Raw genomic sequence first — 14,618 nt, forward strand, 5'->3', positions numbered from 1 at the left:
GCCGTCACTCTGTGTAGTTTTTCCCTGACTCTGCACACTGGTGTTCAGCTCTGTGAGCAGTTAGCTCTCAGAATTGCCTTATTTCAGAGCTGCAGGGCTGAAGATGAAGGTGGGCTGTGTCTCTGTTGGAGAAGACTCATGAGAAGTTCAGCAAAATTCTGGGGCAGTAATGACCTCAGGACTTGGGGAAGCAGGTTCCTCTGGCAAGATTGTACCTAATACAGCAGATGACTTCATGACAATATTGAGTGTGCAAATCTAGGATCATGATCTGCTGTCACTAGCAGAAGAAGCAGTCATCTCAGGGGAGGTGTTTCCTGAGATGAGTGTTTCCTTGTTGACACTGTGCTTAGCTACCTGGGCAGCTAAGCACTAAAGATAGGATTATTCCCTGTTTGGATTTCTAGCATAACAGTTCCATCAGAAATAGAAGAAACCACAAAAGAGCACGTACCTTTGCAGGGAACACTCACAACCCCAGTGACTTTCCTGCCCTTCAGAAATAGCTGTATTTCCCAACTGTTAAAATGCATTTCTAAGGAAAAAATAAAAGGCTTGTAGATTTAAGCATATGTATTTTTAAAAGAAACTTTGTTTATTGAAAAAAATAAAATTAAAGGCAAACAACCTGCAAAAAGGTTACATATAGTACAGATGAAAGGTTAATAGCTTTTCTCAGTTAAAGCTTTTATAAATCAATAAAAGAATGATAAATAGCCAAAATAGAAAACAAAAACGGTAATTTACAAAAGAACAAATTTAAATGGTCAATACATTAAAAAAAAATTCATACTATCAAAAGAATTTTGATACATACACATGCACACACACGCATGCACACTCACCATCTTTTACCTATACATTTGAGAAAGATGAAAAATCTTTGTCCTTTGATGATATTGGGCAAAAATTGGCCCTGTATTTCAATTTTGATGATGATGGAGATATAAATTCTTCAGGATAGAAATAGTATGAATAAAAACAAAAGAGAAAAAATTTAAGGAAAGGAAAAAGTGTCACATTTGTCCAGTAATACCTCACTAGAAATGTATCTAACGGAAAAAAAAAATCTATCAGATATGACAAAAATGAACGTGCAAGTATGTACATTCAGTCATTTCAAATGTAGGATATGTTAATGAGGAAAGAGGACCATGATAGATTCTTTTTTTTTTTTTTTTTTTTTTCTTTATGAGACAGGATCTCACTGTGTCACCCAGGCTGGAGTGCAGTGGTGTGATCTCAGCTCACTGCAACCTCCGTCTCCACCTCACAGGTTCAAGTGATTCTCCTGCTGCAGCCTCCTGAGTAGCTGGCACTATAGGCGCATACCACCATGGCTAGCTAATTTTTTCGAGATGGGGTTTCACATGTTAGCCCGGATGGTCTCCATCTCCTGACCTCGTGATCCCCCAACCTCGGCCGCCCAAAGTGCTGGGATTGCAGACGTGAGCCACTGTTCCTGGCCTGATAGATTCTTAAATGATAAAACAAACGTGTAAAGCATGAGTACAGTATGATCTTCCTTTTAAAATAATTCAGATTTGAACTATGTTAAATGAAGAAGACTGGATAGATAACATGCTAAAGTGGTTTTTTTGTTGTTGTTTCTTTAGAGTTTTTTAGGGTTTTTTGTTTTTGTTTTTGAAACAGGGTCTGGCTCTGTCGCCCAGGCGAGAGTGCAGTGGCACGATCTCAGGTCACTGCACTCTGCTTCCCAGGCTCAAGCAATCCTTCCACCTCAGCCCCCCAAGTAGCTGGGACCAAAGGTGTGCACCACCATACCCAGCTAATTTTTATATTTTATGTACAGACAGGGTCTCTCTATGTCACCCAGTCTGGTCTCAAACTCCTGGGCTCAACGGATCTGCCTGTCTCCGCCTCCCAAAGTGCTGGAATTACAGGCATGAGCCACCGTGCCCAGTCTGAAATATCAATAGTACAAAAACTTCGGGTGACAGGCTTGTAATTTTTTTTTCATTCTTTATATTTTTATTCTTTTAGCATTGTAGTTATATTATTATATTTTTATTTGCTTTTTTAATATTCGTTTTGATTTTTAAATGAATATATACTTTTCTAATTGTTTTTTAAAAATGTTTAATGACTTTAAAACCCATCTGGCTGAATGACCATTCCACCTTCCCAGATGGAAGTGAGCAGTATTTTCCCCACACATAATTTATGCACAGTCTCTGTATTTGGTTTCTTTTCAGAAGGTCTTCTTTTGGCAGGGTGTGGTGGCTCATGCCTGTAATCCCAGCACTTTGGGAGGCCGAGGTGGGTGGATCACAAGGTCAGGAGTTCGAGACAGCCTGGCCAATATGGTGAAACCCCGTCTCTACTAAAAATACAAAAATTAGTCAGGCGTGGTGGTGGGCACCTGTAGTCCCAGCTACTCGGGAGGCTGAGACAGGAGAATCACTTGAACCCGAGAGGCAGAGGTCATAGTGAGCCGAGATTGCATCATTGCACTCCAGCCTGGGTGACACAGCAAGACTCCATCTCAAAAAAAAGAAAGAAGGTCTTCTTTTAAAGTTGGTTCATTATATTTTCCAGTTACGGTACATTTCCATATATTGAGAATGGTTGGGGCATGGAGTGTTCTACCAACGGAACATCCTCTTACCCAAAAGTTTGTTTGTATAGTAAACCCTGATGTCCAAAAATCAGTATCACCTTTAAACTACAGAAAGAAAACCTGAATGTGAAATTAAAATGTATTTTCTTATGGATGGTTCACTACTTCATTTCCTCCTCATTTGTCAAAGCACATCAGAGTCCTCATTCTAGACACCAGATAGGACAGTAAAGGATGGTGAGTGTGGAAAATGAAAGATTAGGGTGACAGAGGACCCATGAAATTGACTAGGAGAGTTGCTTCATTGCACCTCATCTGTGACGGCCTGCGTGTGGTTGCTTTTCCCTTATATGTTATTAAAGAAGAACCTGAGCTGGAGAAGAGACTGGCAATGTGCGTCCTCTGGTTGCTTAGGTTTAATGATCACTTCAGTGCACTGGCCATGTCTGGAGGCTGCAGTGGAATGTCACCTGGTCCCCGGTCCCCTGTTGCCTTCATCAGAGCTTAAATCTCTCTTATGAGCTCATTACCTGGCTGGAGTTCACCTCAATCAGCAAAACACCAAGAAGAAATTGTAAATTGCCCCAAATAGGATGTTGAGAAGCTTGATCATTAGCTTCCTATCATTAGTACTTAAAAAAAAAAAAATTTAAGTCACCTGCATAGAGTGCCAAGTGTTCTGCATTGGTGCAGGGCTTTTGCAGCACATGTGACCAGGCTCCCACTGTGATGGCGTGTGTGCGTTCCATGGAGTTCAGGGAGGCAAGGAGTAAAGAAATCACCCTGTAAATGAGGGCGGTGTTGGAGTGGTGGAGCCAACAGGGAAGGCTGCCTGAGCTGAACTGAGTGGCGGAGGAGGTAGTATCATGTGAGCTGAGACTGAAAGATGAAGTTCTCCTTCATTCAGAGATGTCAGGAAAGGGTTAGTGGAAGCAGGACCTGCCCCAGGCAGGGACCTATGGGGCACCAAGTGTGGATGCGTGAGGAGTAACAAGAATCCAGTGTCAGGAGAGAGAGCGGGAGTGGCCAGCAAATAATAAATGATGTGGGGCCTTGTAGGCCATAGTGAGGAGCTTGGATTTTATTCCAGGTGTAGTGGGAAGCCACTGGGGGATGACTAGAGAAGTAATAAAATCTGGCTTATGTTTTAAATGATCATCTCATCTCCCACATGGAAAATGGATTATCGAAGACTAAAGGTAGAAGCCAGTGACCACCTTAAGAGGCCATTGTGGTTCAAGTGTGAGATACTCCAGCCCCATCTCAGAGGCAGAGGGAGAGAATGGACTCATTCGAGCTCGTAGGATTTCCTGTTGGGTTTGATGGGGCAGTGAGAGAAAGGGAAGAAGCATAGATAACATCTAGGTTTGGGGTGGATCTAGGTTCGAGGCGGTGCTGTTTACTGACATTTGGAATACTTAGAGTTGAGCAGGGAAATCAAGTGAGTTCTGTTGTAGGGGTGTTAATTTTTAGATACTTTGGGGACTAAATTGCAAATAAAGTTCTTTTCTAGTTCTGTAAAATGGATGAATTGAGAATTACCATTAACCCTCTGAGTAACTATCTCAGTGAAGTTCATATTCTTTGGGTACTGTGGGTATAGGTGAATGGAGGAGACGAATTTAAACATACATGTGTGTGTGTGTGAGTGTGTGCATGAAATTCTGAATTCAAGCCATCCTATTCTTGACCAGTTAGTGGTGAAATTGCCACCTATTATATGTGCATATGCACTTTCATTTGGGACTTTTGTGTTTCTTGGAAAGTGCCCAAATACCTCTTGATTTCTACTTAAGAGAAAGAACCCACTTTTGAGTTGATGGACAGATCTTTTGAAGACAAGTATAGTACTTCAAAGAAGGCAAGCACGTATCAGTGAAGTCTAAGGGGTCTTGTCCTGGAAGGCCCTTGTGGTAGAGCAGGCCAGCATCAGCATGGGCAGTTCAGTGGCTAGACTGGAACAAATGGTTTTGTAGGCTGGGCTGGGGATCAGAGCCTTTCTGGGTTGAGCAGCTTCTCTAACCCATTGCCCGAAACTTCAGATGACTGGGGCTTGATTAGGTGAGTCAGAATGATTAGGGGGATACAGTGAAGGAGAAGTCGGGAAGGCAACAAATCTATTTTAAAATTTCTTTTAACAATAGAAAGTCCAACTGCTTTTCTCTTTTTCCTGTTAAGATTTTATGGCCAGAGCAAAGATGGAGATGAGTTTAATGATTCAATCCGCCAGTTATTTCTTGCTTTCAATATGCTGATGGACAGGCCTCTGGAGGAAGCCGTCAAGATCAAGGTCAGCCTGGTGTCATCATGGGTAACTCTTCTTAGGCTGTGGTAAGGATGTTTTGGGACCACTTCGAATTGGCCATATCATGGGGGAGAAACAGAATGAATCATGGTTCCTGGATAGCTTATGAATTTTAGTATGATTTACAGAAAATAAAGGGAAAAAAACAAGCCCATTTTAACTTCTACAGATGCTTGTATTTTCAACTGTCGGTTTGCCAAGGACATGCTACCCAATTAGACATCCCTTGAAAGGCCATTGTGAACCCTGTTTGACCCCATAATTTCAGCAAACTGATCCCAATGCTACTACAGATGACAATTTTTTTTGTTTTTTGTCCCTCATTTTACCTGGAAGTGTAAAGTCACTGTCTTTGTTATCATAATTTAAAAAATATATGAAATACATAATCCCTGAAAACTCAAATGTGAACTTTACTATTAATATTTACTTTTTGCTCTTTATGGCCACGTTGTGAGAGAGACTTCAAGAATTTAACCACCTCCTGGCCGGGCGCGGTCGCTCACGCCTGTAATCCCAGCACTTTGGGTGGCCGAGGCGGGCGGATCATGAGGTCAGGAGATCGAGATCATCCTGGCTAACATGGTGAAACCCTGTCTCTACTAAAAATACAAAAAAATTAGCTGGGCATGATGGCGGGTGTCTGTATTCCCAGCTACTTGGGAGGCTGAGGCAGAAGAATGGCGTGAACCCGGGAGGCGGAGCTTGCAGTGAGCCGAGATGGCGCCACTGTACTCCTGCCTGGGCGACAGAGCGAGACTCCGTCTCAAAAAAAAAAAAAAAAAAATTTAACCACCTCCTTAGGGCAGAGAAATGAACTCCAAGTGGAGAGAGCCTGCTGGCAGTAGAAACCAGAAAGCTGTATCCCCTTGCCTCTTCAGGAAAAGCATTTTAGGAGATCGTGTAGACCAATGCCAGCTTTCCTTTTTATTGTAAGGGCATCTGTATGCAGTTCCCTATTTAAGTTCCAAGCATAACCTTTTCTTCCTGGGATGAAGCAGTAAATGTTGTATTTGTCTTGCCTGGCAACTGAGTTTGCCTTTGGTGTTTTTCTTACAGGGGGCAGCTTTGAAGTACCTTCCTAGCATAATTAATGACGTCAAACTTGTATTTGATCCTGTTGAGCTCAGGTAAATAGCCAAACAAAATTTTGTTCCTTAACTCTAACAGAGAAACAGCTTCCCTGCTTGGCTGGAGCCTGGGCTGCTACATCTGGCTTTTATTTTTCTAAGAAGTATTAACTGAATACCTTTTGGTGCTCAGTTCTGTGGAAGATGCAAAAGAACAACCAAAACCTGCCCTGAGAGAGGTTTGCACTTTCTCTGGGAAAACAAGATGTGCAGACATGAAATCGACTACAAAAGATAGTGTATAATGACGTGCTTCCAGCCCTACCCCTACGTATCCCAGCAGTGCAAAGTCAGACTGCAATCAACATGAGAGTGGAGTTAGCCAAGAAAGCCATTTTCACAAAGGCGAGACTGGAAAGCAATGATGGACAAGGGTGTTCTTTGGCAATGTAAATACTCAGCTCTAAGGCAGAGCCCTCCAGTAAGTGAGGATAAAATCTCCCTTGCTGCCATGTCATAAACTCTCAGGTCATTTTGTAGTTTTCCATGTAAATCTCTCCATGCCCAAAGCTCAGAGTGGAGGAGAAAAGTTTATAATGATGCCTTCAACTTGGCAGAACGAAGACACTCCTAACCCTGTGGTTTCTCTTCCAGTGTGCTCTTCTGCAAATTCATTCAAAGCATTCCTGACAACCAGCTGGTTCGGCAGAAACTTAACTGCATGACCAAGATAGTAGAGAGTGCTCTTTTTCGACAGTCAGGTAAGTCTCTTTTAAAAATTGCTGCATGAGGTCACAGTGACCCGGGATTGTACCGCTGCACTCCAGCCTGGGTGACAGAGCACGACTCCATCTCAAAGGATTAAAACAAACTGCTGTGTGCTGAAATGCCAGCCCCATTTCTGCAGCTAACACTTGAGCTTTGTTTTTTTTTTGTTTTAAGACGGAGTCTTGCTCTCTTTTCTAGACTGGAGTGTAGTGGCGCCATCTTGGCTCACTGCAACCTCCCCCTCCCAGGTTCAAGTGATTCTCCTGCCTCAGCTTCCTGAGTAGCTGGGATTACAAATGCACACCACCACACCCAGCTAATTTTTTTTTTTTTTAATATTTTTGGTAAAGATGGGGTTTCACCGTGTTGGCCAGGCCAGCCTCAAACTCCTGACCTCAAGTGATCTGCCCAACTCGGCCTCCCAGAGTGCTGGGATGACAGGTGTGAGCCACCGTGCCAGTCAGCACTTGACCTCTTTTTAAAAAATATTGGCCGGGCCCAGTGGCTCAAGCCTGTAATCCCAGCACTTTGGGAGGCCGAGGCGGGTGGATCACAAGGTCAGGAGATTGAGACCACCCTGGCTAACATGGTGAAACCCTGTCTCTACTAAAAAATACAAAAAAGAACTAGCCAGGCGAGGTGGCAGGCGCCTGTAGTCCCAGCTACTCGGGAGGCTGAGGCAGGAGAATGGCGTAAACCCGGGAGGCGGAGCTTGCAGTGAGCTGAGATCCGGCCTACTGCACTCCAGCCTGGGCGACAGAGGAAGACTCCATCTCAAAAAAAAAAAAAAAAAAGAAAAAAATGTCATTAGTATCCTTGCCAGTTGTTTGCTGGTATGTAAGGACCTCCTCGGAGAGCAGTTTTAAGGAGATTCTAAAGTAAGCTCAGTATTTCCAACAGTTCCTGAAAGAGCAAAATCATGTGTTCTTTAATCTTTAATGAGAACAATCTGCAAGAGGTTCATTAATTAGAGAGTTTTGTCTTACAACAGGAACCTCAGGAAGTAACAAGCAAGTAGGAAAAAGATGACCTTTTTAAAAGAAATTCTTCTTTAACCTATACTTACTGCATGACCTTAAAAACCAGGGGATAGGGAAGCAGCAATGTGCTGGATCCCACAGGAGAACTGGTTATATGCATCCCTTCTCAACCCCATGTTCAGTGATATCACATTAGTAGCTGGAAATTGACCATGGTGGAAGGATTTACACCAGGGAAATTGGCAGACATGATAAAGCAAGCCTTTTCTTTTCTTTCCTTTTTTTTGAGATGGAGTCTCGCTCTGTTGCCCAGGCTGGAGTGCAGTGGCACAATCTTGAGTCACTGCAACCTCTACTTCCCTGGTTCAAGCGATTCTCCTGCCTCAGCCTCCCAAGTAGCTGGGACTACAGGTGTGTGCCACCATACCCGGCTAATTTTTTTTTTTGTAATTTTAGTAGAGCCAGGGTTTCACCATGTTGGCCAACTGGTCTCAAACTCCTGACCTCAGGCGATCCACTTGCCTTGGCCTCCCAAAGTGCTGGGATTTTAGGCGTGAGCCACCGCACCTGGCCAAGCTTTTTCTTTAGGGGGTAGGCTGGTAGAAGCCAGATGACTAGTATTCTACTGGGGGAGGAGTGGGGCATGGAGGGAAAAAACTCTTACACTGATAAAATACTTTTCACTTTGTAAGTAGAGTCTAGGAAATAGCCACCAAGTAGTTCTGTCCCAAAGCTGGTATTAAACAGGAGGTCCAACACCTGGGCCTTCCCAATAAACTCCAGACTTGCTAGAGTGAGGCAGCTGCGGAGACTTCTTTTGGTCTCCGTGGTCAGGGGCTCACAGAAGGTGACCTCACGTTATGTACGTATATTGTCTGGAGATCTGAAGACCAGCAGGACTCTTCAACGTTGGAATTGAGTGGATCATTGGTGGGAGAGCCTTCCTGGCCTTGTCCCTGGCTGGTTATGTAACTGGACAAATGAGTGGCCTTCTACAAGTCTCAGCTTCCAGTTCTGTGGAAAGAAGGACTTGAACTAGATCATATCAGTAGACTCCTCGGGCTCTGATATTTTCTGACCCTATGAATTTGCACTTAGAAATTGCAAATGTTCCTAAGACACAATTGGAGGTAGAGATAATGCCTGCCAAAAGCTAGTGAATGCTCTTAAGTAGAAAACATTTATTACCAAAGTAAATTATTACTAAACATTTTAATATGCTTTGATAAGTTTTTAAGGATACAGAAAAGGTAATTGAGATAGTAAGGATAAGGTGTTTGAGCAGAAGAGCAAGCATGCACTCAATAGTTCTAATTAGAGTGTGATCGCTGTTAACAGTCATTTCTGTAGCATTCAGAGTACCTGAATTCATTATAAAATGTGTTACAATAGCAAAGATCTCAGAAGACATAATATGTCATATCTTACTTTCTGAAATCCACACGCCTGCACAGACATGAGCAGAATGTCATTGAAATGTACTAGGGAAGCTTAGTATTTATAGGAACTTCTTTCAGTACGTTTTCTCCATTAGGTGAAAAAAATTTTGAAAAAAAAATCTATAACTTGTTTGGTTTTATTTGTTTCATATGACCTCAATTTCATGTATTAGGTTGGCATTTTTAAAAGCTAGAGAAATTGTTAAATAATTTAAACATTTTGCTAAGTTCCCACCTTTACCTGTGGGAAGGGTCATTTTCTTAGTTTGTATAATCCAGTTGCAAAGGTGAAGTTCTTTTTTTTTTTTTTAATTCATTCATCTGCAAACTGAACAAGAGTAGAGTTCCACACCTAAAACCAGGTGTTCCTGGGTGAGCTGGAGGGGCTGCATTCCTGCAGGGCTGATGCAGAGCTTAGAGCTACTGGTACTGGAGAGAGTTGCAGGAAGGAGACAGGCAGTTAAGGAGGTGGCACTGCTGTGTGTGAGCTGTTTGTGTTTCCCTTCTCAGAGTGCAGAGAAGTGCTGCTGCCGCTGCTGACGGACCAGCTCAGTGGCCAGTTAGATGACAACTCCAGCAAGCCCGACCACGAGGCAAGCTCACAGCTTCTGAGCAATATCCTGGAGGTGCTGGACAGGAAGGATGTGGTGAGTTGAGTCATCACTGATGCTGCACGGAGCTCACACTGGCCCCTTTGCACCAGACAGGAGTGACTCCATGGCCTTCTTATTCTCAGGTAGTTTCCAACTCAGGTGTTAGGGCAGGCTGTGCCCATTTTAGAGATGATTAGGGAGGCCAGAGCCTCCAGTGCAAAGTCAGATTACTGCTGGGGCCTTCCGCAGGCTGATTTTCCTGGCTTGCCCAGTGTGCCCACTATTGAGATCCCTGTGACTATTCTTAAGAATCAAAGACCTGGCTGGGCATAGTGGCTCAGACCTGTAATCCCAGCACTTTGGGAGGCCAAGTCAGGAGGATCACTTGAGCCCAGGAGTTCAAGACCGACCAGCCTGGGCAACTTAATAAGACTTTGTCTCTCTAAAAAAATAATAATAATAATAATAATTAATAAATAAAGAATCAAAGGCCTTTCTGTTTTTATGCGGAAACCTCTTCCTTCTTATCTTCTGATGCCTAACAACCTGATATTTCTGAGCTGCTGAGAAGTTCTCATTTCCATGTCCTCTTGGACATTGATGCTTTTTCTGGAACCTAGTGGAAATGATGTTTTCTCATCTTGCGTTTTCTCTGTGACCTGGCCCCCATCCCTCTTGAAAACATAGGGCTAAGGCCAGGCGCAGTGGCTCATGCCTGTAATCCCAGCACTTTGGGAGGCCAAGGTGGGCGGATCACAAGGTCAGGAGATCGAAACCAACCTGGCTAACACGGTGAAACCCCATCTCTACTAAAAATACCAAAATTAGCTGGGCATGGTAACCCACGCCTGTAATCCCAGGCACTTGGGAGGCCAAGGCAGGAGAATCCCTTGAACCTGGAAGGCAGAGGTTGCAGTAAGCCAAGATTGTGCAACTGCACTCCAGCCTGGGCAACAGAGTGAGACTCCATCTCAAAAAAAAAAGAAAACACAGGGCTGAACCTGTCTGGATTCACCATGTCTTAGAAATAGTACAGCCCATAGGCCTAGCAGAGCCCCCACACAGGAAGCTGGAGAACTTTGCAGAATGTGTTCCCTCGAACAGTTGAGGGCTGAGAAAAAAAAGGTATCTTGCCGCAAATTACACTCACCACGTCTGTGGTGGTTTCGTGGCACAGGTGTTCCCGCAGAACAGGAAAACCACTCTTTGTCTTCACCTAAACTCTTTATCTTTCCAGTATCTTGGGATTTTGTTCTACCAAAGGATAAGAATACTACACCTTTTCCCATAGCCAAACTGTTAGTTCACCTGTCAGGGTCCACCACCGTTTGAACACAGCCCACCTTTTCTCCTGCTCATGGTTTGCACTGGGATGTCTACACTTCTGTGAATCCATGCTGCAGCCTCAGAAGTATGTGAGGGTACCATTGCCATCTCTAGCTACTCCCCCAATCTCTGTCCCTCCACTTCCCTAAGCCCCTGTAGTCCACTTACTCTTTGCACTGCTTACTTGATATTTATTCATTATAGATCATTTCCCCTTTTTAAATTAAGTATGTTTATAGAAACCACATTATAAAATGGAATACGTTTTCCCAAAACAGTTGGAGATTTTGTTCGTAACCAGGGACTTTGCACCAAAATCATAAATGTGACCAATCATGTCATAAACACAATACTTTTTAAAAAGTAACTCTTATAACTCAGTAATTCCTTAAAATAATACAGTAAAGCTCCACGCCCTATACATTTGGCAACAATGTGTCTGACACATTGGTTTAGCCAGGGATCCAGTGTTCTAGAAATCATATGTTTATGATCCACAGTTAATGTGAAACACAAGAATCGGAGCATTGGATTCTAGTCCCAGTATTACCACTCTGTAGCTATTTGTCCTTAGGCAAATATCTCAGTGCCTCAGTTTCCTAGTCCAGTCTGTTGTATGTAGGAATTGTTCTAGATGATCTCTTTGGTCTCTTCCACTTCTGACCCTACTTTTTAATACATAACATCTCTACCAACCTTCTCACCACCCAGAAAGACTCTTTGGAAATGACTTGAATGTATTTCAATCCTGTGCAAGGATATTTAAATTAGCTTTTTATTTTGGTCTTTCCAGTATTATGTTCCCTGTGATGAGCAGAGACAGTCAAAATTATTGATCTTGGAGCTCTGGTAAAGTAGTAAGTTCAATCATTTTTGTCCATCATGGTGGTACTTTTTTTTCCTCCATTTACATTTTGAAATACGTGCATTAGCTCAATATCTCTTCCCTTGTCCTCTCATCTCCTTAATTTAAAGCTCTGATTACTGACATTTGTTCTTCCTGCCTTTTGTTTTATTTTTTTAAACATTGCAAGATTCCCTCCTCTCCCTACAGCTCTGTTTTGGAATCGTCCTCATTCTTTCAAGTCCAGCTGCAGTAAGCGCCTCTGTGAAGTTGTCTCTGGTGTGGTCCTGCCAAATTCTACTCATTCTTTTCATGTTCCCCTTGAGTTTCTTTTGAGGATTTTATCACTTTGTACACTGAGTTATGAATGCGGCTCACAAATTTTGGGGAAGCTGCTCTTATGCTCCAGGCACTGGGATCAGCTAGGACTGTGGCAGTGAACTAGAGAAGCAAGCACTCTACCCCCAGGAGCCCACCTTCTAGGGGATCCTTGTGTTATACTTATTTAAATGTATGTCCTGGCCGGGTGCAGTGGCTCACACCTGTAATCCCAGCACTTTGGGAGGCCGAGACAGGTGGATCACGAGATCAGGAGTTCGAGACCAGCCTGACCAACATGGTAAAACCCCATCTCTACTAAAAATACAAAAATTAGCTGGGCTTGGTGGTGCGCACCTGTAACCCCAGCTATTCAGGAGGCTGAGGCAGGAGAATCACTTGAACCCAGGAGACAGAGGTTGCTGTGAGCCAAGATCACACCACTGCCCTCCAGCCTGGGCAACAGAGTGAGACTCCGTCTCAAAAAAAAAAAAATTATGTGCCACTCACCCCCACCTCCACAATAGAAATCTCTAAAGGCTCAAAGGAGCCTTATTCGTTTCATACCTCCCCACAGGGCACAGCATGTGACCTGCACAACTATTTAGGTCCACACTAAGGAAATGCTATGTAAATAGAGTGAAAACAGCATCTCCTGGAGAGGCTGATTTTATGAATCACTTTCATTCAGGGAAATTGGAAACGAGTAAATGACTAATAAAAAGTGAAGGAGGGAGAGAAGAAGGAAGGGACAGAGGGAAGCAGAGAGGGAGGGTGGACCTGAAATACGTGATACTGTAATAAAAATATATATAGCCATACCATAATTAAGAAATCAAAAAACAATAGATGTTGGTATGGGTGTGGTGAAAAGGGAACACTGTTACACTGCTGTAACAGTTGTAAATTAGTACAACAACTGTGAAAAACAGTATAGAGATTGCTTAAAGAACTAAGAGTAGAACTACCATTCAATCCAGCAATCCCACTCCTGGGCATCTACCCAAAGGAAAATAAGTCATTATATGAAAAAGACACATGCATGTGCATGTTTATAGCAGCACAATTTGCAATAGCAAAGATATGAAACCTACCTAAGTGCCCATTGACCAATGAGTGGATAAAGTGTGGTATATATGCATCATGGAATACTACTCACTCATAAAAAGGAACAAAATAATGTCTTTTGCAATAACTTAGGTGGAGATGGAGGCCATTATTCTAAGTGAAGTAACTCAAGAATGGAAAATCAAATATTACATGTTCTCACTTACAAGTGGGAGCTAAGCTATGAGACTGCAAAGGCTTAAGAGTGATACAATACGTCCAGGCACGGTGGCTCACGCCTGTAATCCCAGCACTTTGGGAGGCCGAGGCGGGTGGATCACAAGGTCAGGAGATCGAGACCATCCTGACTAACATGGTGAAACCCCGTCTCTACTAAAAATACAAAAAATTAGCCGGGCGTGGTGGTGGGCGCCTGTAGTCCCAGCTACTCGGGAAGCTGAGGCAGGAGAATGGCGTGAACCCAGGAGGCGGAGCTTGCAGTGAGCCGAGATCACGCCACTGCACTCCAGCCTGGGTGACAGAGCGAGACTCTGTCTCAAAAAAAAAAAAAAAAAAAAAAAATAAGAGTGATACAATGGACTTGCTGAACTTTCTGGGGAAAAGCTAGGAGGTGAGTGAGGGATAAAAGACTACACATTGGGTACAGTGTACACTGCTTGGGTGATGGGTGCACGAAAATCTCAGAATCACCAATAAAGAACTCATCCATGTAACCAGAAACCACTTGTACCCCAAAAACTATTGAAATGAAAAAAATTCCTGTAGCCATCCTGATCTGGCTTCTATGTGGAATCTAACAAAGTTAGACTTCTAGAAGCAGAAAGTAGAACATTCTTTACCAGGGGCTTCAGGGCATTAGGGGGCAGGAGGGGGAGATGTTGGTCAAAGGGTAGAAAGTGTCAGTTGTAGGATGAGCAAGTTCTGAGAATCTAATGTATGGCACAGGTGGCAATGGATGTGTTCATTTGACCATGGAAACCATTACATGATTACGTGTATCAAATCTTCATGTTGTACATGCTGGATAAGTACTGTTTTTGCCAGTTAAAGTTGTAAAAATTAATAAAAATGTTAAGAAGCAATATATATATATATATATATAACAATGATTTAGTTATTTGAAGCATTAAGCAGCAATTTCAAAATATCATAAAGCAAGGACAGATAGAGGCTATGAAAAGTCAAGTTGCATATGGGTAAGTCGGAGCCAAATGAGTGTAATATCTAGCTAAAAAAAAAGGAAAGAAGGTGGAAGAAGGAATACACATTTATTCAGCACACTTGATGACTACAATAGCCCTACTAATTCCTATAAGAAAACTGTTA

General features: G+C 43.0%; 1 protein-coding gene across 2 annotated transcripts in view; it reads left to right on the forward strand.

The window, feature by feature from the left end:
• DOCK5 (dedicator of cytokinesis 5) overlaps positions 1 to 14,618 on the forward strand; it is a 240,537-nt gene that overhangs the window by 164,554 nt on the left and 61,365 nt on the right. For both annotated transcript variants that reach the window (XM_023216751.3, XM_023216752.3), the window contains exons 23-26: positions 4,760 to 4,871; positions 5,946 to 6,016; positions 6,611 to 6,717; positions 9,654 to 9,790. In XM_023216751.3, coding sequence (XP_023072519.1) covers positions 4,760 to 4,871; positions 5,946 to 6,016; positions 6,611 to 6,717; positions 9,654 to 9,790 — 427 coding nt within the window. The remainder of the gene's footprint in view (positions 1 to 4,759; positions 4,872 to 5,945; positions 6,017 to 6,610; positions 6,718 to 9,653; positions 9,791 to 14,618) is intronic.

The sequence above is a fragment of the Piliocolobus tephrosceles genome, chromosome 7, assembly GCF_002776525.5.
Source record: "Piliocolobus tephrosceles isolate RC106 chromosome 7, ASM277652v3, whole genome shotgun sequence".
In the NCBI taxonomy this organism is placed as follows: domain Eukaryota; kingdom Metazoa; phylum Chordata; class Mammalia; order Primates; family Cercopithecidae; genus Piliocolobus; species Piliocolobus tephrosceles.